This window comes from Chroicocephalus ridibundus, chromosome 14, assembly GCF_963924245.1.
Source record: "Chroicocephalus ridibundus chromosome 14, bChrRid1.1, whole genome shotgun sequence".
Taxonomy (NCBI): domain Eukaryota; kingdom Metazoa; phylum Chordata; class Aves; order Charadriiformes; family Laridae; genus Chroicocephalus; species Chroicocephalus ridibundus.
This window is the reverse complement of record NC_086297.1, coordinates 7,370,144-7,392,874: the sequence shown is the minus strand read 5'-3', so window position 1 is coordinate 7,392,874 and position 22,731 is coordinate 7,370,144. Positions and strand designations below refer to the sequence as shown.

The 22,731-nt window shown below is 45.4% G+C and overlaps 1 protein-coding gene across 22 annotated transcripts in view; it reads left to right on the top strand.

Moving 5' to 3' along the window:
• CACNA1G (calcium voltage-gated channel subunit alpha1 G) overlaps window positions 1-21,805 on the top strand; it is a 152,015-nt gene extending 130,210 nt beyond the window's left edge. For 14 of the 22 annotated variants that reach the window (XM_063352496.1, XM_063352513.1, XM_063352508.1 and 11 more), the window contains 10 exons: window positions 494-627; window positions 1,789-1,859; window positions 2,138-2,216; window positions 2,312-2,433; window positions 3,398-3,742; window positions 6,072-6,212; window positions 9,588-9,722; window positions 12,828-13,017; window positions 15,738-15,907; window positions 19,615-21,805. In XM_063352496.1, the coding sequence (XP_063208566.1) occupies window positions 494-627; window positions 1,789-1,859; window positions 2,138-2,216; window positions 2,312-2,433; window positions 3,398-3,742; window positions 6,072-6,212; window positions 9,588-9,722; window positions 12,828-13,017; window positions 15,738-15,907; window positions 19,615-20,469 (2,242 nt within the window). In that variant the 3' untranslated portion in view covers window positions 20,470-21,805. The other 8 variants (XM_063352516.1, XM_063352515.1, XM_063352512.1 and 5 more) reach the window with 7 other exon arrangements.
• The last annotated feature ends 926 nt before the right edge of the window (window positions 21,806-22,731 follow it).

Genomic DNA, 22,731 nt, shown 5'->3' with positions numbered 1-22,731 from the left:
AGCCGGGGGATGGTTCCACACATCATCTCGCCATGTTCCAGGTGTCCATGCTGGGATTATCCCTCTGACCTGGCACGAATTTTTGGGGTCTTTCCTTCACCCGGGGTGATTTTTGGTGCCAGGACTGGACGGGGGGGGGTTCTTTCTAGGGCAGATCTCACGCTGAGGTCCACGACGGACGTGTCTGGCAGTGGCCGGACAGATACCGCAGCGTCTCCCCTGAGGTCTGCAGCCTCTGGGTAGAAAACTGCCCAGCTTTTGTTTCTGCTTCCCCTCAGTCAAGAATATCTTTGGAACTGGCTGGTTTTCTAACGAGATGCATTAGTTATAATGATTTCATAACATAACTGCTTTTGTATAATACCCTCAGAAAAATGCTGCAGATTCATTTGAGTGCTAGAACCATTGAAATGACTGGAATTCGTGTGAAACGAGCTACCTCCCCTTGCCAGCTTCTTAGTAGATGTTAAACTTCATTTTGTGTTGTCTCCAGATGGAACCAATTAGATCTGGCAATCGTGCTGCTGTCTATCATGGGCATCACTTTGGAAGAGATCGAGGTGAACGCTTCGCTACCGATTAACCCCACTATTATCCGAATCATGAGGGTTCTCAGGATTGCTCGAGGTGAGACGAATAAAGCAGAATTGGCTTGTGTTCGAGGTGCAGGGTCCCCTCCGGGAGAGAGTTTAGCGTTGGGAAACGGTTCTGGGGCACATCCCCATCACGATGTGCATAGTTCTGGCATCAACAGGCAGTAAACAAATAAAAGAACAATGGGGGAAAATACTTGTGAGGAGCCAAAAAGCTGAGCCAACTGACCATGTGTTTCTGTCTTAAGAGGACGAAGGCCGAGAGCTTAGAAATAAAGGAGAAATAGTTGTGGCTGTAACTCCCAGAGACGTACCTGGAAAAAATATGCCAGTCAAGTCAAAGTCATCTCTAACGGGGATTAGAGAACGTGAGCTGGAGTACCTTGGCTTTAAAAGACAAGCATCTAATAAATTTAATTTCCCGTGGGACTTTGCATCTCACCACTTGGTGACAAAGTGTGCCTCGTCACTCGGCATCCATCTGTCCCTTCAGACGCGTAACGACACATACCCGGGTTGGGAAGCCAGCTTCTATAGGGCCCGATTTTTCAGAACAGGGAGGTCTCAGGGCCAAACGATGAAGACGTAAAATGTACTCCCAGGTCCTCCTGAAGGGCAACGTGGTGCTCTGAGGCATAATTGCTGTGATTGCAGTGCTCACCTAAGCAAAGAAGGAACTGGAGGAGAACTGAAATGCTGCTGTGTCTCAAGGGTGGGGGGAAAAAGCATTTTTCCTGTGCATTGCATCTCTTTCAGAATTAAAAATACATGCGGTTTCCAATTGGAAATGCAACCTTCTGGAAGAGATGTGTAAATCAGCTCCTCAGTGAATCATGTGTGAAAGTGGGTAGCCCATGGAAGTGGGAAAGTAGCCCCAGGGCTGGGAAAGTATCGGCTCACGATAACCAGAGGAAGAAGGAGATGGGTCCAACACAGTGGGGAAAGGAAAAGCCAGGCAGAAGGATGACGCGTTCTCCGAGTCTCAGGATAGGTGATGCTGCTATTCGTGGGATTTTAACAGTATCCAAGCAACCAGGAGCGATGCAAAAAGGCCAGAGAATATAGAGGCTAATGGAGAACACTTGACACGATTTCACATTTCTCTTCCTATAATCTGTGGCTCCTGGGAGAGGGACTGAGTTTGTGCCTCCGTGCTAATGCTGCCGTTACCATATTACGAACGTGTTTTCCGCAGTGTTGAAGTTGCTGAAGATGGCTGTAGGGATGAGAGCCCTGTTGGACACCGTGATGCAAGCGCTGCCGCAGGTAACCCACTGCCATATCAAACCAGATCTCCTCTGGCCCAGAGCTAATTTCCTATTGCAGAGGAATGCTAATCATTTTATCTTTACTGTCATTAGAGAATCACATTTCCCTTCCGAAGCACAGTCTGAGATACAGTCCTCACATTGAGGTCATTTTTCCCCTGAAGCAATTTAAGTTTTGGATTAAAGAATACAGCAAGAAACAGGTCTGGAACAAAAAAATCAATGAATGTTCTTTTTTTGTGTTTTTTTTCCCCCCATTTCTTTTTCTCTTTCCAGGTGGGGAATCTGGGTCTTCTCTTCATGTTGTTGTTTTTCATATTTGCAGCTCTTGGAGTGGAGCTGTTTGGAGACCTCGGTGAGTCTTCCCGTGCCGGTGGAAGGGGTGGGAGCGGTGTGCGAGGGGGGGTCGGTGTGCGAGCGGGGGTCTCACGGCCGTGCTTGGTCCTGCAGAGTGTGACGACACGCACCCCTGCGAGGGGCTGGGACGGCACGCCACCTTCAGAAACTTTGGGATGGCCTTTCTCACTCTCTTCCGAGTATCCACGGGAGACAACTGGAACGGGATAATGAAGGTAAGAGACCCATGGGAAAAAAAAAAACCCTACCTATAATTGCTTAATTAGAAGCTGTCCACTCTGCTCCAGACTGGTCGTGATGCTCAGCCGGGACACTCGGGTCCTGCAGTGAGCTGGCTTCTTCATTCATGTGCTGGGCAAAGTCTCTGACATTTCTGTTCCCTTCTCCCAGCAATGCGGTGCCTGGGGTTGCAGGCTCTGGGCATACTCCATATATTCCCTTTTTTCCCCTGAGACAGCAACTTAAAAAAAAGGGGAAAAAATAAAAGGACTCATCGAGTAGCACAAGTTCAGCTCAGTGACGTGCATTGGTATTATTTTTTCCTTACGTCTCCAGTTACTGTTACTGTTGTCGTCGGTATTACTTTGTTGTTGGTTGGGGTTTTTTTCTGGGAAAACCCAGGTTTCTGAAAGAGAATGTCTCTTAGGGGACTGCCATAGAGGCATGCTATTGTGAAGAGATCTGGCCTATGAATACACAGGGTGCTAGCTAGGCTGAAGAAATCACTTCTCTGTCCATTTGTAGCCCGTGGTGAGCGTAAGGTGGCCAAACTCTTAACGACAGGGTGTGAACTTGAGGAAAGCCTGTCTGCAGGCCCAGCGGCTGTGGGGTAGCTGATGGGTTGTAGCTGCACCCTGCTTTGCCCTGGATCTGTCTGCCACGCTCTTGTGCATTTGGTCTCTAACCCGGTGAAACAGCCTTTCCCTTAGGAGCAGCAGGGTGTTAATGTCTGTTGTCACACACCCCAAGGACAATTTCCTCTGAGCTTGCTTGTGGTGACTAACCTAGAAATGTAAGGTCTACTGGAAAGTATTTTGCCATTCTAGACATGAAATTTGCCCAGTCTTCTCAGTTTTATGCATGAAGGGGGAACCCATCACAGCCAGCTGGCAAACCGAGGTCCATGCTGGAACCTTTTCACATTCCTCCATCATTCATCATTTCCCCCCCTGTTTCCAGGACACGCTGCGAGACTGTGACCAGGAGTCCACCTGTTACAACACCGTCATTTCACCCATCTACTTCGTCTCCTTCGTGCTGACGGCCCAGTTTGTCCTGGTGAACGTGGTGATCGCCGTGCTCATGAAGCACTTGGAGGAGAGCAACAAGGAGGCTAAAGAGGAGGCAGAGCTTGAAGCAGAACTGGAAATGGAAATGAAGACAATCACCCCCGGCCAACACAGCCCCTCGGACATCTTTGCGTGGCCGGGCAGCGCCAGCGGAGAGAGACCCGAGAGCCCCCGAGGATGTACCAACCCCATGCAAATCAAGGTGGACTCTCAGCTCTCATTAGTTTACCCTATGGTGAGAATCTCGGTTGGAGGGTGAAGAGGGCTTGACCTGCATATTTGCTAGGGGGAGACATGCACGAGTCGGTAATGAAGGAGTGGGTGTACCCTACGCCCAGGGCTTGTATTCCTCGCTGTCTGCTGACTGATTGTCGCGTGGTGTGGGAGCCGATGCTCCAGGGAAGAGACCCAAGGCAGGTCTCCAGACCACCTTGACGCATCTGTTCAGAGGTAGAGAGCTTTGCAGTTTGTTCTGGAGATGTGCCCAAGCCGCCCAGTTCAGAGCTAGCTTCAAATTTGCTCTAATCCAGAGTTTGGGCTAGGTCCTTTGTGATAGCAAAATCATGAGCATAATGTGTTTGCTTTTCTAATGCAGCCCGTGAACCGCAACATAAGAGGAATAAAACTTGGTTAATCTTTGCTTAAGTATTAAATTTGATTTATGTAACTTCAATTTAAAATCCATCCCCACAAGCAAGCTTGTAAGAAAAGATTATTTTAACAGAAGAATAATGCAGAGGGGACTCAAACCCCAGCTCACCAGCGCTGGTGGCAGAACTCCCACCAGCAGGAGCGGTGCCGGAGCAGGGCTGCAATGTGGTAGCTGCTACGAGCCGCAACAAGTCTCTCTAAAGCACAGTTTCTGGATGAAGACTCAGTTTGAGGAATGAGAGAGGTGAGGTCAAGACCCAGACAGGTCCTTTGGGAAGGAACTGAACTGGAATTATACAAGAAAAACGGTCCAGCCTTTTTTTTGGTCTTAGCTGATTGCAAATTGGGTTAAACTCTACACAGACCTCATTAGTTTTTATTACATCATGATTTCACAACAGCATATCTTGGCTTCTGCCTGGGGCGGACTAATGAGTATTCTAATGCATGAAAAACTCATTTATGATCTTTAGTCCAAGGGTGAAAAAGAGTAAATCCCTTACTTAAGCTTTGTTTCTGTTCTTAAGCTACTGGAAATTTCTGGTGCCATTAGGAGTCACTGATGTCTGAGACGGAGTCCAAAGCTGCTCTTTGGCACAGGAAGAAGGAGTTCAGGGCAATATGGGGAAATCCAGACTCATTACGTCCTCTAGGAAGAAACAACATGTCCCAACTGTTGTTGCACATGTTGAGCAGAGTACTGGCAAACTGTCCTCAGCTGATGTTGTCCTGCATCAGTCCTCACACTGGCAAAAAGGGAAATTGCAAGACAAATCAGAGGGAAGGATGCCCTCGGCCCTTCAGTCTCTTAAACCTGCCCTCTCTGGAGGTGGCTTTGCAAAGGGCTTATTCTCCTCATAATCTCCTGAGTGTTTTTTCTTGCTCTTTCACTCAAACAGAAGCCTCAAAAACCTCCGGGAGATTTTATTCCGGCTATTTACTCTCCCAGCCAAAATCTTCAGGAAAAATCTGATGCTTTGGCACGACAGCAGAGGAATACAATTCCCAGGACGCGACCCTGCAAGGACATGTGGTCAGCATGCTCTTTTGCTTGCCTGTCCCCCAGGATTTTTGCACCGTGTGCTGTTTGACTGTAATGGCGGTCCTCATTTCATTGTATGTAGTAGGCATTCCCAACCCTTAAATGGCTCCCGTGCTGCCTGCAAAAGCCAGACCCTGCTCCGTATAACCTGCCGGCAGCTGGGCTGTGGCCAGCTGGTTTGAACTTGGCCAGGACAACTGAGGCACCTCAACCCATGTCTGGCACATGAATTAGTGACCTGACGCGTGTCCATCCTGGGCATCTCCAGCTTTCGTGAACAGGATGCTCAGCTTCTCTTCAAGTCAGGTTATTTGAATTTATGTGACCCCCTGGATATGGATTTAGGTGTCAAATATTAGGTGTTCTTGCTGAGAAATGCGGACAGTGGGTATAGAAACCTTACAGCAGCAGTGTCCTGTAGGAATGCACAGCACCAAGTATCAAGATGCTGCTATTCCGGCTCCGTGATACGGCTCAGATCCCGGGAGTAACCGGCCGTGTCTGCTGAGAGGGAGAGTTGTCCCCGAGGAGGGCGCTGAGCGGGAGCACCACGGTGCGGGGGCAGCCGGCGTCGGCCCCGTCTCTAGTAATGTGTGAGAACGCTGTCACTGCTCACCGTGATATTACTGCACTGTTCTCTCTCCTCTCCTGCCTCGCCTCTCCTGTCCCGTTGTTTCTGTTACTGCTTTTCTCCCTGAATATTTCCGTCTCCCCCCCCACCTCTCCCCTCTATTCTGTTTTTTCCCCTTTTGTTCGTTGGGTTTTATACACTGTCCTTTTTTTCTCTCTGTCTCTGTCCCTTGCTTTTTTTTTCCCCTCTCTCTTTTTGGCTCGCTCTATCTTTCTGCATGCTATACACCACCCCTCCTAGGAAAGGCACTTGTTTGATACCATATCACTGCTGATCCAGGAATCTCTGGAAGGAGAGCTGAAGCTGATGGACAACCTGTCAGGCTCTGTGTGCCATCATTATGCCCTCCCAGCTCCCGAATATTACAACTCTGAGAACCAGGTTAATATTCCTAATTTCCTGCAAAGTCTCCATCCAAACTCGATTTGACTGAGACCTTTCATAGAGAGTTAAAGTTCTTTATGCGATGTAGTCACAGGGATTTTGAAGCATAAGTCATGTTGGCTTTTTCTGTGGGAGATGAGATAATATCTTGGTTTATGATGTTGTATATCAATGCGAGAGGAAAAGCCCAGGCTCTGAGTTTCCCTCTTCAACACAGTAGGAAGTTTTTCATTGGGATTTACTGTTCACGAGTGTTGCGGGGGAAAATGTACAAAACCCCGTCTCCATCCTGCAGCGGGGGTCTTGGATGTGGCTTCTGGCTCCTAACCAGGGCTCTGTAGCAATGTCAGGACACGGCTGCAGAGCCTGGAGTAGGGGGCGAGGTTTTCCCAGAGCGGAGCCCGAGCTGGTGGGGATCCTCAGATGGTCTCTGTATTTTGTGCCTACTTACGCTGCATGAAAATCCAGTTTCGAATGATTTTCCTAAAGAGGCTTCTCGCAAGTGGGTCACTGTAAACTAGATCCTCATCTCTGATCTAAACTGGATTTAGAGGCGAGGCAGCCCTTAATGATGTACTTAAGTAATCCTGTGCTCCAGCGCTTTCTCGAACAAGGGCTGTAATACTTGTTTAAAATTAGTTCATTTACTTCTTGGAATAAAATACCCACTTTCTCAAGCGTGTTATTCTTTAGAGCAGGTATTTTCTCTAAATCACAGCAGTGACCGTAATAATAATTCAAGCATACCTATTTTTTCCCTTGGAATTGTGCAAATTCCATAGTTCTTGATTTTTATTTTTTTTTCTTTTCCGGCTAAAAATAGTAGAAGTTTTCTTGTTAAATGAGTGTGCTTATTTATGAGCTCAGTGACACGCTAAATTATCCAACTCGGTGGTTCATTAGAGGAAAGGAACAAGCTTAGGTAAAATGAAATCCTACGGCAGATCTTTATATAGCGGGATAACATGTCTCCCTCTGATTGCTGCGTAGCGCTTTCCAGATTGAGGTCTATTAAGCTTTGGGAAGTGGTTGCCGCTAAGAACTGCCGGAGGAATAGAGGCGGTAGCTTTGGCGGGGAAGGCAGAGGGGTCACTATGAAACTCAGCGAGAGCCGGTTGGAAATTTTTGTGTCACCACATTTTTCACCGGAAAGTGCTGCTGCAGCGAAAAAGAAAAAAAAAAAAAAAAAAAAAAAAGGTTTTGTTTTGACATTTTTGTAATGAAAAAATATAGCGTTCCGGTTTGCAATGGGTTTTTCTTTTAAAATTTAAGCTGTTTTATTTTTTTCCCCCCTGTAATTAAAACCCGTATAAATCAATTGAATGTTTCCAACAAAATGTTTTGACGGCTTCAAACTCAATTTTGGGCGAGGGGAGGCTGAAGAGGGGGTGATGTTTTGTTTACGTTTTGGCTTTTCTGTTCACACCATTCGTCATGTTCCCAGGCAAGGCAGGAATTTAGAGCAGTGCTGGGACTTGCTGAAAGCAACCTGATTAATAGCAGCTCCCAGCGGAGCAGCTCCGTCGGGCAGGAGCTGCTGGTGTCCACCACGCTCTAGCCCAGCCTTTCCCCGTGTGCTTGGGCTCCGGTCGGTGGGTTTGATCTGGCCCCGTTAGGGATCACCGTCCTTGTGTTGGCAGCCCTTGCAGCGATGCTTTTTGGGGGAGCCTCGTGTGAGATCAAGAGCTCCTCCAAAGCGTCTCTCTCATCCGTTGCCAGCGGATGACTGTGGCAGAGGAGATATCAAACCCAAGGTTAGATGAGAGGAGCCCGACCCTCTTTGTCTCAGCTGAAGTTTGGAGCCTCTCAAGGTTCACTCATCACTGGGGTTTATGTCACCCCACTGAAGCCATTTCTAAGAGTGAGAAAATCCAGCCCTCTGACAACCTAAGTGCAACAGATCTGGGCCTCTGTGGTTTTTCTTGGAAGAGATATTGCTGTTGAAAGACTTTTCAAGCAGAGAGGGTAGGAAAAAAAAATACACAGTGAGAAACAAAAAGGAAGCACCTGGGATTTGCCCAGACCAGGAGGCTCCTGCAAACGTAAGCCGGGTCTGTAGGTTACCTGGTGAAAAGCTGTCCCCAGTGCCACTCTCCCACCACTGTGGCCACCAGCATCAGACACGTACCTGAGGCGGGGATCTGGGGAGGGCTGAGCCTGCACTTCAGGGAAGCATCCCTCCGTGCGGTGCCTGGCATCAGGGATCACAGAATCACAGAATGGTCAGGGTTGGAAGGGACCTTCAGAGATCATCCAAGCCAAAGCAGGGTCACCCAGAGCAGGTTGGACAGGAACGCGTCCAGGTGGGTTTTGAATGTCTCCAGAGAAGGAGACTCCACCACATCTCTGGGATGCTGCTCTGGGGGAGATGCTGCAGTCCCCTTTTTCCCCGTTCCATCCAAAACCTGAAGTGACACTTCATGTGTCTTATAAAAAGAGCTCTGTGTCTAGGGAGAGAGCTTCATCAATATTTTACTAAAGATTTTTATCAATTCCTTGAATGCCTTCAGCGGGGATGTGTTCGTGCAAGACGCATCGGCACAACGTCGGTGCAGCACCTATTCCCGGCTGGGGTTTGCTGGGAGCCGGAGGAGGCCGTTGGGGCCAGGGCTGGGGTGGCATTTGGGGGCTGGAAGACACAGGCAGTTCTTTTAGCAGGACAGTTATTGGTGCTTGCCCAGGCACTGGAGGCTCTTTAGCAGGCCAAAACTCACCAAAGGCAACAGGAAGGCATTTGCTGACCGAAATCAAGCCTTAAGTTTTGACCTGTCCCTTTTTAGCCATTAGGAAGTTAATTATTGTCCCACCTGCTTCTTGGGAGGGGGATGTCCCCGTCCCCTCCCCGGAGTGCAGGGACAGGCACGCTCCATACCCCACCTGCAAAATGATGTTGGTGTTGGGGAGTCTTTGCGGAGTCCACCAGCTTAGCTGAGGCCAAGGAAACAGCGGGGGTATTGGGTAGGAACAACGTCAGAGGTCTTGGAAGATCTTGAAGCCTCTTGTATTTGATCAGAGCCCAGAGGATAAATATCTTTAGTACGAAAGTAATGATACTTTTGCTTCTTCGTCTAGACAGGAGAACAACAAAATACAATGCTAGCATTAGCGTATGTGTTTAAATTCCCTCCCAGCTCACCGGTAAGAATTTAAGTATGAATGTCCCGCTCTTTTTTTTCATTTCTTTGTTATATTTCATTTCTGTAACGTTCTGGCCCCGGTAAAAATGTGCATGATGTAGCTTCTCCCACTGCAGGGATATTGCTTTAGTGTCTAGAAGTATTTAGATTATGATACTTTTTTTATTTTTATTTTTTTTTCTTTTCCAAAAGATTTGTGTCCTGGTTTCTTATGCTTAATCATCTCTCCCTTTAGATCCCTCTAGCTGAGATGGAGGCTCTGTCTCTGACGTCAGATATTCTCTCTGAAAAGTCCTGGTCCTTAGCTCTGACGGATGACTCTTTTCCTGATGATATTAACACACACTTACTTAATGCTCTGGAAAGCAATGTACATACACTGGTCGCTGTATAGTCTGATGTTTACAGGGTTCGAAATACTGCTTCCACCTCTCGACACCTGCCTAATGGCATTTGCAGTTCAAGCCCATTTCCAAATAGCACCGAGCTTTCCCCTGAACAGGACGTTGTCCTTAATGCCATTAGGTCCTGGGCTGTTATCGCTCTTGGCCACAAACTTGGCTCCTTGCGAGGAACGAGTATTTATTTCTATTTTTTTCTTATGTAAAAACAACGTATTTTCTACAAGTAAAATAAATAGTAAAAAAAAAAAAATAATGCTTTGGAAAGCGTGAAGGTTGAAATTTCCTCCCCATCTGAAATAAATCAGTGATGCTGCGTGGAAGAGACACCCATGAGCTCATGACTCATGTCCTCTGCTGAGGGGTCATCTACAGCCCTTTGGTGTGGAACGGATTTTTGTCTTTATGAACACAGGCACCACAAGGCTTTTTGCATGATTGGTGCCAGACTGTTTGTTTTACAAATATCAGATGGGGATCTCTCCGAGATGCTGCTTGTTTTGTGCATTCTTACTAGCAGTCATCCCGCTGGAGGGGAAAAAAAAAAAAAGTTTGGACTATTTTGTGTCTATTTGACTCTTTTTGAATGAAATAACCAGTATTTTGAACCCTGCCTTAACCATCTCCTCTTTGAAACATTAGACATTTTTAGCTGTGTAGCGGTCAAGTGCTTTTTTTCTGCTGTACAACAGACATAACTCCTTTTCCAACATTTTTGGATCATTCTTTTTTTCTTTGTCGTTGTTCATGTACCTGCCTTTGGATGTTTGTGTTGTTGATAAATTTTCTGCCATCCTAGTTGACTCTCATCCTAATTAGCACTTACTTGGGAAACATCTCTTAAACCGTGACAATATTTCCCATCATGCTTCACGGCATCACGTGCAAAAGATTTTGTAAACTATGTTTTAACGTCTTGTATGAGACTTTTTGTTGCAAAATTAGTGAGTCTGGAGAGCTGGACTGAGGAAGGAGCCCTGCTAGTTTTGAATGAGATTAGACAAACCTGTTTGACAGCATAGCAAAGTCTCCCCGGTATAGCCAAGGGAGATAATTTTTGTCAAAAAACAAAACAAAACAAAAAAATAAAAGAAGGCAAAACCAGGTTGAACAAAGCATTTTGTCAATTTGTGTCAATACCAACAAAGTGTTTTGGTCAAAACAGTTTCCCAAACTCCTGAAAAACTGCAAGCTTTCATTGAAATCTTTTCTAAGTGCAATATTTTTACGCTTCATTTATTCACAGCCTTAGTTGAAAAATATCTCAGAATGTTTTGTTTGACTCAAAATAGATTTGGGTTGGGATTTTTTTTCTTTGGTTCACGAAAAACTCAGATTTGATTTTCAGTCAAGCCAAAACAACATGTTTTTCAAAACTACCAGTGAACCAAAAAGTCATGTGCTCCCGCTGCTCTGTTTGTCAGCTGGACTCGGAAGACCATTTTGCAGCCATTTTAAATGGTTTTCATGAAGTTGACTCACGAGATTTCCCCCGGGATGATCAGAGAGTGGAAAGGAGCCCGCTGTGGTATTGGATCCTGTCAATGAACCTAGAGGTTCATTAAAGGTTGGGTTTGGATGGGATCTCGAATCCAAATTCTCTTGTTGGGATCCAAATGGTTTTGAATTTTGAAATCTCAGGTTTCGGGCCATCTTTTCTGCTTTAAGCTAAATAATATGAAAGCTAAATAGCATAAACATACTGCTCGGAAGGGGAAGGCAGGGAGGAACAGGGAGGTTTCCAAAACCCAAGCCTCAGCTTTACCAGCACAGGTTTTGCTCTCTGTCCCTGAGCTACATCAGGAGACTGCACTCTCTCTTATCTAGGCTGTATCCAGGCTATATCCAAATCGGCACGTTCCCAAGGACCGAAACTAATGCTGCATGACAGTGCAGATCCGTTGCCTTCATTAAATTTACAGCAGTTGTCTTCCTTTTTTTTTTTTTCCTTTTCTTCGTTTTTCCTCATTTTTTTCCTTTTTTGTAAATTCCTTTTAATCTCACCGTGTTTCTTGTGCAAATGCAATGCCATAGTGAAGTTTTGGTTTTGTGACCGAAGGATAAAATCAGGAAAAAGAAAAAATCTCAGTGCTGATTTCAGGAAAGCTGTAATGCACTGAGTGAAGGGAAGATTTGTCAGAAAATAAGATTTAAAGTTTTCCAAAAACGATCAGCAATATACTATATCGGACTACAGTGTCACATCTTTTTTCTGTGTTTTTCAATGGAGGCCTTTTAAAGGTGAAATCATTCTTTCATTAAAAATATCCAGGGAAGTTGACTTTGCTTCCATTTATGCTAATACTGTCCAACACAATAACACCCAAGAACATTTCTGGGATGGAGATATTTTCTTGCGAGATCAGCCCTGGATGCACCTCATTCGATATTGCCTCTGGTGCTGCCCATTCCAAGAGACTCTTTGGCTGTAAAAACTCCACAGTCAACATATATACGATAACCCTCGCTTGCATCAGATCCCTTCTAATTAGAGAACGGCTTTAACCCTGAAGCAGTAGGTGTAGATATCCCTTTCAATAAAATGGGTTTAGTTATTCATTATGTGAGAAGAAAAACCAATAAAATTGTGCTGGGAGCCAGAATAGAGAATATTTTCTGTAAACTACTTTTGTATTTGTTTTTTTCTTTTTTTTTTTTTTTTTCTTTTATTGTTAGAAGAGGACACTACTCACCTTTGCAAAAGTCTGACTTGCTGATGAGGGCACGTAGAGAGAGCTTTACTGTTATTGCAGAGGATCAAAGTTATGCAAAGCATGTGACCTTTGCTGGCCTTGAGGCATGATGCCTTCTTTGCATATCCCCGAAATAGTCATGGTTTATTACTGCAGTGTTGCTTCCTCTGTTTCTGTGGTTCATTCTGTGTGACAATTTATTGACAATACAAAATGAGGGGTATAGCTTCCTGGTAGATCCATTCGTGCAACTTGTACATACTGACGATGTGCATGCCCATCGTGCCATACTGATTGCAATGGCTGTCGCTAGCGTTTCTGGGCACTTCTCCTCTTCCCGCACCATCATGCCTTCCTTCCTCACTGGTTTTTTCCCCGTAGGCTGATCTCCGCTCCAAAGACGACACGCTGACCCTGTCTCCCAGCAAGGACTTGCTGAGCGTGAGAAAGCCTTCGGTGGGGCGCACCCACTCCTTGCCAAATGACAGCTACATGTTCCAGCCGCCGTACTCCAGCCCCTGCCCTGCTTCCCTGGGCGAGAGGAATCCAGCACATCACAAGTCCCAGTCAGGTACACATCTGTCAGCTGGGACAAGAGCGGGATTTTCCTACAGGTTGCCCAGAGAAGCTGTGGCTGCCCCATCCCTGGAGGGGTTCAAGGCCAGGTTGGATGGGGCTTGGAGCAACCTGGGCTGGTGGGAGGTGTCCCTGCCCAGGGCAGGGGGTGGCACTGGGTGAGCTTTAAGGTCTCTTCCAACCCAAACCATTCTATGAATATAGAAATAGCTGGGATTTTCCAAGCTATTCAGTAGGAGGCAGCAAATTGCCATTGGTTTCCAGTGAGCTGTTGGTGTTCACACCTGTGGAACGGCTTTGCAAAGACCCTCCACAACTTGCAAAGTCCAGGCTCTTAGAGATAACTCCTTTCCTCCAAATGTTTTGGCAATGTGACAGCAAGCAGTTGGCCTGGCTGAAGGCTGATTGTCCCCCTGCCTGGTTCTCCAAGGGTTACAGCCCGTACAGCCTGGGCTTCATCCATCTCACCTGAGCTAGCTATGGCCCTGCAGCAAAAATCCCAGCAGAAAAATATTTCCTCATGCCTGTTTTTTGTGCAGCAGTACCTATTCTAGCAGGTATTGGAAGCTCTACATGGGAACGTCTGTGAAAGAAGGGAAAACGGTGTCTCTAAATGCCTGTAAAATGAATGTAAATGTGCTGAATTGAGAGAGATCTCAGTGTGAGATGAATGGAAAAAGGAGAGAGTGTAGAATTGTCCTTCCCAGTGCGCGTGGTTGGGATATACGCCTTCGAGCTAAATTCAGAGATATTCTTAGATCCAGCGTATTGCAGATGCCAAGGGCTCTCTCTCCGCCTGCACCTCTGTACCTGTACTTGCAGCTGCCTCCTGGTGCTTATCAGTGTGCGTTCGTTTGCTCTGTCTGCGAGGGGCTGCCTTCTGCTGGGAAGTGGACATAGCTGTCTTTAATTCTTCTGTACATGCCATCGTTTTAGACATTTGCCACAGATAAGACAGAGAAGTTTTTACAAGCATTGTCATTTGAAAGCCTCTAAGCAGAACATAGTTTTGGCCCTGTTCAGAATGGTAGGAGATTTGAACAGATCAGAAAGAATGTGTTGAAATTTGCATAGTAATAAGAATGTGGATGAATAGCGACTGTTCAACAGCAGAAAAAAAAAAGCGGACACAACGGAGGTAGATGAATCTGGAGTTGTGAGAAATCACTGCCATAACACAATGTTTTCAAGGTCAAGAGCTGTCCTTTGAAGAACCTGTTTGCACGTAATGCAAAAGATGCAGCTAAAATCCTGGTAAAATCCCACTGAAATCAATAGCAAAACTCCCATTACCTTCAGTGGAACCAGAATTTATGGTTCTCTGTAACAGTCAAGAAATTCCTCGGAGTTATAATCCCTGACCATACAAAAGAATCCTGTTTGCTACAGAGGGAGTTTCCAGTGCTTCATTTTTGACCCTTGATCCAGATGCATTTGTCCTGTCTTGAACAAAAACTACGTCAACTTGACCAAAAAGTGGGTAATTTCTGAGTCCCTTCTTTCTTCAAGATTTCACTTCCCAGTTCCCAGCCCCATCTGAGAGCCCTGGCTTGGGGAGGGACAGCCATTGCACCCTTGTAAATCCACAGGGAAAAAACTGTTCCACTGAGATGCAGGAGAAGTATTTTGGAAAGGTAAAGCTGATGTCTTATTCATAACCACATTAAGCAATTAAACCTTTTGTGTTTTTCTCCCGCTGGTGAAATTCCAACTGTCTTAAGCGGGCCAAAGTGCTTGGAGGTGGGTAGGGTGCCCAAATCTTGGCGTATGCATCACTGTCCTGTTCCACCTACAATGTCACTGCTTTTCGGGGTGGGGGAAGTCACCCCTACCTGTTTACAGTTTGTAATATTATAAAGTGCTGTGAAGATAGCAAAAGGTGCCAGGCGCCTCTAATAAATCACCACAACTAAGCCATAATATTTCAAGCTGAGAAGGGTTTTGTTGTCAGAAACGCTGGCACTTGCAGGAGGTATTTGTTTGAATACTCCTTCGTAATGGGGCTGTTGTTCTGGGAAAGATTCCAGGACAAATGAGATTCTCTGGGATGCGGTCCAGGTTAAATGAATTGTTTTGAAAAATGTTGAGCCGGGGGGGGGGGGGGGAGACGACGAGGGGGGGGACCATGCAGAGTTTCAAACCTTTTAGAAGAAGTAGTCAGCAACTACAAAGGGTCAGAGAGGGGCTGGGGAGTGTGTATGGCCTTCTCCTGGGATGCTTTGTAAAACTCGCCCTTAAAGCTGCCAGGTGCCGTTCCCTTTCGCTTCACTTCCAGTGCGCATGCTGGTTTTGAGATCCCAGCAGTCGGTCTCCGCATACACTCAGGTATGGAGACATCCTTTCCTAGAGTCTTTCGAAGCCAGGGCCTTGCGGTGCTAAGATGTGTGGTTGCCTGCAAAGTTATTGGGATGTTGGGATGTAGAAATTGCCGGTCCAGATGAACTCCTAGTTCGTAATCTTCTATTCTTAACAGGAGCTAGTCCCAGTTGTATCAGGGGAAAATGCCAAGAAAAATGAAATAATGGACAATTTTGGAATAATTTATTAGTAGGTGGGAGTTTTATCCCAGTCATGGAGAGCTGGTTGCTGAATTCAGTGGTTTTGCCATGCCTGGTCCGAGGTGAAAAGGAGCAGTTTTCTCTGGGAGGTCATAGAGACAGGGACACCGTGCCCAGATGGACACATCACATTTCTGTCTCTTCTCCCTCTCGCAAGGTTCAAAGGCATCGGTGCAGTCGCAGCCGGCAGACACCAGCTCTCTCCTGCAAATCCCAAAAGACCATTTTCACCACGTAAGAGCTCACGAGCGTTGGGTGAGGGAGAGCAAACCCCAGGCCTCCCCGCAGCTGCACTCTCCTTCTGCTGAAAGGCTGCTCCGCAGGCAGGTAAGCAGACTTAACGATCACGAACCTGCCGAGGTTTTATATTGTTGTGTTTCCAGGTTAACCATGCTTTAAATTCAAGGAGGGATTCACGGCAAAACCTCCAGAGAACTGTAATTCTCCAACAGAAATAACAAAAAGGTTGATGGATTTTGATCTGAAAGCCATCCAGGAGTCTCCAAAGAATGTGCGTGATGAGCATCATCTCCTTTGGCAACATGCCTAAATGTTCTCCACATTGTTAGCACTTTATTTTTATTTTTTTTTTCAGTCCTCTTCATAAATGCAGCCAAGTGCTCCCCAGGGGCTTGTTGGGGGTGAGGAACTAATTCTTAACTGCTGTGATTTTCTCAGTGCTTGAAAGGAGACAGGACTGCAGACTCCATCCCCGGCTGCCCTTCCTCTGCTTTCTCGAAAGGGGAAAACTGTTTAAAGGAAGCTGGATACCTCGTATGCAAAACCATCATGGAAAGCATACTGGTTTTACAGTGAGAATCGAAAGGATCTTAATTTTCCATTCTCCGGTGTGCTTTTGAAAAGTTTGAGTATATGGAAAACAGAACACATTTTATTTTGCAACTGGTTTTATCTTTGGTTTTTGCCTGGCATTGATTTAAATCCTGATTCAACCAAAGATCTAAGAGACCTAATCAAAGATTCCAGTCTGCTTGATTGGAAGCATAAGTTTGAATTTATCTTTTTTAGTAAAATACTTAAAACTTGTGCTTCACTCTCCCATTTTTAGGCATATTTCATTATGCAGCTGGACCAGGACCAGAGGCATGTCTGATTCCCAAACTGCTCCCTTCAGTAGTTTCATGCCTGATTTTATATACACAAACTACATCAGTTCTATTTTTTCGAAAGCAATTTCTTTCCTGCATGAAAATATTCCCATTTCTTTCATCTTTTAATCAACATTGACAAATTAGACAGTTGATTCATTAAACTCTAAAAATGAATGTGAAGTACCAAGGTTAACAATTACATTAGTCTGTAATACTAAATTGACATAAGAAATTCCTAGCATGTATTCGTTTGCACAGGGCTGGCCAGTTACCCCAGTTGCTGCTAATGGGGAAACTAATTGATGTCATGATTCCAGTTCATAACCACTCTCTCTTGCTTTCTAATGAATAACAGACCCATCCTTTTGAACTGCTCTATCTAGAATAAATTACCATGTTAGCCATCTTCCTCAGCCTAATTTTGTTCATCTCTTTGAAGGCTTCTTTTTCTAAACCTTCTCGTATGTTTAAGTTATTTTATTCCCCTCCCTCCTCTCTCTGCTCCCGCGGTGACATGAGCATGCTCTTGGAGTGACGCTGTAGAAAGGAAAAAGCTTTGGGACAGTGAGCAGATGTGGTCCACAGGAGGACAGATCCCTCCGAAGACTAGCGAGGTGCTGCCTTGGGCGCGCTCCCCAGGAGCTGGCAGCTCCCAGTGCGGCCCACGGGAGCAGTAAGGTTGTTCCTGGCAACAGGGCAGTGTTGCTCTTACTGTTAATTGCAATCTAGATGGCCAGACACTGTGAAACTTAGTCCTTAAAGAGGCAAAATTCCCTTTACGCTCCCGGCACTTCTGCTTGCTCAGGTACTCTCTGCTTGGCTTCTTTTATAGCCGCCACTAATTTGTTACTAGCACATCACGATAGCCCAACCTAGCAAAGCATTTTGGTTTGTAGTACCCTTTTTTCCTTATTGTTACATATATTGCATGTAATCCTGATTTGTTTTCTTTTTTTCTTTTCTTTCTTTCTTTTCCCTTCCCCCTTGTCCCCCCTCCTATCCCAAATTTGTGCATAGATAAATCTCGTCCACCACATACCTGGTCCGTGCACTCTCCTCCATCATTAAAACCTGTGTGTTTAACCTCCCTTTCCCTTCAGAGCGCTGGAGAGCGGACACAGTCCCCACAGTAACGTGCAGTTTATAGACTCCGGGAAGTTTGACAATTAGCAATGCACTTGCAGATGAAGATGCGTGGATCAGATGCTCGGAGAGAACATTCCCTGCTGAGGAACACGCTCCTTGGCAGTGCATTGCACAAAAGCTTTTCTCCAGGGGAATTCCACCTGAAATTAAAAACGATATTGATTTTCTGGTTCCAGGACTGTGTACCCAAGGTGTAGCCCGCACCAAGCTGTGGCTACTACAGGTGTAGACCCCAATGGGATGGCGGAGGGTCCTTTTATTTTGAAACAAACCCGTAAAACATTTGTGCAAACAGTTGCTACTACCAACTGCCAAAGATGCCTGTATCATAGGGAAAGAGCGAGCTGCTGGTGACCAATACTGTCGTTGTGTGCAACACAGGTTGGTGTACAAGCAAAAGTAACGACAATAATTACTTTTTGCTTCTGTAGTCTACTTTTTCGTGGCCTGTGTCTCTTCTCAGGATAGGAACATGGTTTCGCTCCCAAACACTAGAAGTATCGACATTGAGGAGACCAGAATTAGCTCGGCTCTTGGCTGCGGTCAGTTGCCAGTATTATGCTGTAAAATTTTAACTAGAAAGGATTCACCAGCAATTGGACAAAATCGTTTGCCGTATTAAATATTCTCTCAACTCTCACAGGCGACAAAGGGAGCCCAATGTGCAGATGTAGCAATAGATTCTTGTGTTTCTGCGTGCACACATGTGCATACTGCAGCTGATGAGAGCTTTGCCTGAATAGAGATCATTTGGCTCAAACGATCCTTGCGGGACAATTTTTATATAAATTCTAAGATCATTTTGTGGCGGTTCGTCACAAAAGCGTTCCTTAGTATGAGGAATTTCATCTCCTTACGCTTCTCTAAAGGACTGAGACCAGCTGTACGCATTTCCCCCAAATTTCTCTGTGAAGTTTTTAATCTTTAAGATCATTTAAGAGTCTTCTCGAACTGAGACTCTGCCTTTAAGGGCCAGTTAATGTGGCTGATTTGTAAACCCTTTTGACAAGGGATGCAGTGCAGTGAGAAGACAGAACCTTCAAAACATGCCGTGGGTTGTCTCTGCCAGCAGGCACCGATGCTGCATATGGCTCTGGACAGCCAAGGCAAAAATCTGCCTTGGGAAGCCTGAACTCAAGCATCAGAATAACTTGAAATAATTACAGATTATTATTATTATTAGTCCAGCTTTTCCAGCTCCCCTGCCGTAAGATGGTGCAGAGTCATGGCTCCAGCCTGGGGACCACAGCCAGGGACAGGCTGCTGCCCTGATGCTGGCGCAGACCGTGGTTGCTCTGGCGTCGCTGGCTCTGGGCGTCCATGCCCTCAGCATCACCTGGGATAGAGAAGGGAATACACAGGCTCACTCGCACATCTTCCCTCTTCCACTCGTACTTGGGCTGCTAAAATTACAAAGGGCTTTGCCGTAGACCCTCATCCTTCAGATAACAAGAGTATGTCTAAGTCTGGGTGGGGGCATTCTGTTTTTGCAGCCCCCCGTCCTTAGAGGAGAAAGCTAAAGGTCAACCGTTTATGAAGAATGAAGGGTCAAATCCGTCTGTCACTTACACAGCGACAAACCCACGGATCACCGAAGCCTGGGAGTTGCTAGAACCCACAAAGCAGGTTGAGTTATAGGAGTCAGTCGGTCTGAGGTATCTCAGGAGAGTTGAGTGCCCTGTAAACGTTGTGCCTTGCTTGTACTAACCTTTGTTTGGTCTGTCTCTCTCATCTGGCAACTCCCCTCCTCCCCAATCCCTTTGCGCTCCGATACAGATGGCTATACGGAACGACTCTTTGGATAGCAAGGAGAATCTCCACACCGAGGTGAGTGAACTCTCTGACCCAAATGTCCCCGCTGTGCCCAAGGAGGAGTCATCAGTGGCTCTGACGCCCTCAGAAGCGCAGGAGTTGGCTGCATGGAGCCGGGCAAGCGTTCATACGCAGCAGCATTCCCACAACCAGTATAATATTTCAAAGCAGGCACCAGCATCCTGTGCTTGTGCAGACTCGTGTCAGGAGACACCTGGAGATTCAATGGACCAAGAAGTATCTGAAATAAACAGCTCCTCGGAGCCTTTCACTTCAGAAACTTGTACAGCCTCGAGTGCCTGTTCAGAGGTTCAGCCTCTCACTCCTAAGAGGAGCGTAGGCAATACCGGCAACGTTACATTGAAGGACCTGAAGAAATACCACAGTGTAGACACCCAGGGTCTTCTAAAAAAGCCGCCCTCTTGGTTAGATGATCAAAGGAGACATTCAATAGAAATTTGTTCAATGGAAAATAGCCCTCAGCACCATTCCACATCTAGCTCTTCTGGCTTCATAAGTCAGGTGGTAAGTGAAATGGAAGGCTTGCAAGGAACACGGCAGAAGAAAAAACTGAGCCCTCCGTGTATATCTATAGATCCACCCGATGGACAGAGTTTACTACCTAGAGGACCTCACAGCATCTCACCTGCCAGTGGAGACATTTGCTTGAGACGGCGTGCTCCATCTTGTGAGTCCAAGGATTCGATGGATATAGGGGATTCGTTGCTTCCAGACAGTATGTCAACGTCTCCTACCCCAAAGAAAGACTTGTTGACACTTCCTAGCTTTTCCTTTGATCAAACGGAAATGGACCCCTGAGTTACTTTTCTGTTGGTGCCAAATGTTTTCTTCCTTTCATGTAATAGAAAAAAAAAAATAAATTAAAAAACTCTGTATTCCAAAATGGCACTGGGTAAAAATTTTCCAAAGAAAGATTAAAGAACCAGCTGGTTAAAAGAGTGGTTAACCTATATCACGCTTACTTAAGCATATGTTCTGCTTAGGTAAAAGCAATACAATGTGCAGAATCTATATGTATATTATATTTTATTAAATTAATTGAATCTAGTATTGCGGGATGTAGTACATTTTGTGACTAAAGACTCGTTTAATTTTCTTCTATTTTATGTATCTCAGAATATTTCTGAGATAACGTTGGTTTTTATGAATATTTTAACCTAAAAAAATATATATTTAATCCCTTCTCTTTTTTTGTTTTGTTTTGTTTGGGTTTCATTTTGTTTTGCAAAGCACAAAATGTAGCCAATTAGTGCATTACAGAGGAAATGTATCCCACAGTCAGCAGTAAATAAGGATTATTTAATGTAATTTATTTTTCCCCTTGGACTTTAATGATATTCTGGGAAAAAGATTGTTTGGGTAGTATAAAAATGCAGTGGCAGTTTTTTAACAAAATAATATTCCGATCCTGGATAAAATCAACATCCAGAGTAAAAGCAAGTGCACAAACCCAGGAAGGTACCACATGCTGACAGATGTCCCGTGGCAGGGGGTCGGAACTAGATGATCTGTAATGTCCCTTCCAACCCAAACCGTTCTATGGTTCGACGATTCTATGTCTGGAGGTGGTGAATGTAGAGCCATTTCACTGTACACAATACTGAATTATGAAAGGATGTTCTAGATCATCCACTGGTGACCCACAAAATCATGTCAAAAATGGTTAATTTTCATACGTGCCTAGGAAACAGAGGCAAGAAAAGCCTGTGGTCACTTCTGAGATGTTTTTCCAGGGTCTTTGAGACAGATTTGTTTCTTTTCCTGAGTTTTGCCCCCCTGCAAGCCTGCTGTTTGCCGCGGGGCTCCTCCTCTCTGCGCCCCCACGGGAAGGGGAGCGAGGCCCTGGTGAGGGTTTGCAGTGGGTGACCTCAGCGCAGAGCTGCCGCGGCACTGGGCTTAAGCACATGGTTAAAGTTAAGCTCTTGCTTAAGCTGCCTTGAGGTCGATCGTATTTAAGCAATTCTTTAAAACTAAAATCATACGCTTATGTGTTCGACAGAATCAAGGCCTACTGCAAGTTATTTTATGGAATACGTGTAAGAAAGTCTGTAGGTACTGAAGCGACTGTTGATTTTCAGTTTTGAAGGTCAAGTTTTTTTGCTGTAAGAGCTAATTTACATGACCCTGACTGTAATTTTATTTCCAGTCTATCAAAAGCCTTAAGCAGCTACATCATGATAAAAAGTAGATAAAACCAGAATTCATGTCCTTACTGTATAACATGTCCTTAATATCACCCATCTCAGAAGTTAACTGTTTACTTCCGTGCTAATGCCCTCTGCAAAAAGCAATCTGTAAAACTGGCCAGCACAGCCCCAAAATCCCAAGAGGCTGGCCCGGTTCGACACCTCCCGCTCTTCACAAGACTGATGGAAACCAGACATTAAGTTCACTCAACCTCCATGAAATCACATTAAGATGTAGGCTAAGTAAGACTCCGCAGGCATGGTCTGAAGCGTGTGAATAGTCACAGGTTTAACACTGCGTACATGGATAAGGCTTTGCTGGATCCTGTCTTTAAACCAGCGCAAGCAAGAGGAGGATTTGTGCTAATTCTGTCAGTCGGGAGTTTGTAACTTTTTGAGAGCTACTGATCTTTGCAAATCACTACAACATGTTGATGTACAGCCTTTTATCCATCCAGAGATTAGCCGGTTACGACTACACGTATCTGCATTAGCTTCAAGTATACATACAAGAAGAAGACGCTGTTTATACCTAACAGCCCATGTGAGGTCTTAAGCTCCTTTATTTTCACTTGAGGACGTTTACTCCATAAACAATCCCTATTGATTTACATGTCCTGGAGAAATGTAAGGGCTTTCAGCGGGAAGTCAGGCAATCAGCGTATTTGAAGTAGGAGGATTAACATTCTGTACTATTTACTGCAGTTAGATTAATTCTTGGCTGGGACATTTTCCCCTCTTCAACGCGGGCCCATACGGAGACCGCTCTCTTTGATATGCCAGTCCAAATCCAGAGTTAAGCCCGTTTAAAGCAATGATTTCAAACAAACCTTTCATCAGTTCTTCCCCCAGATCATATTTAAGGAAATAATAA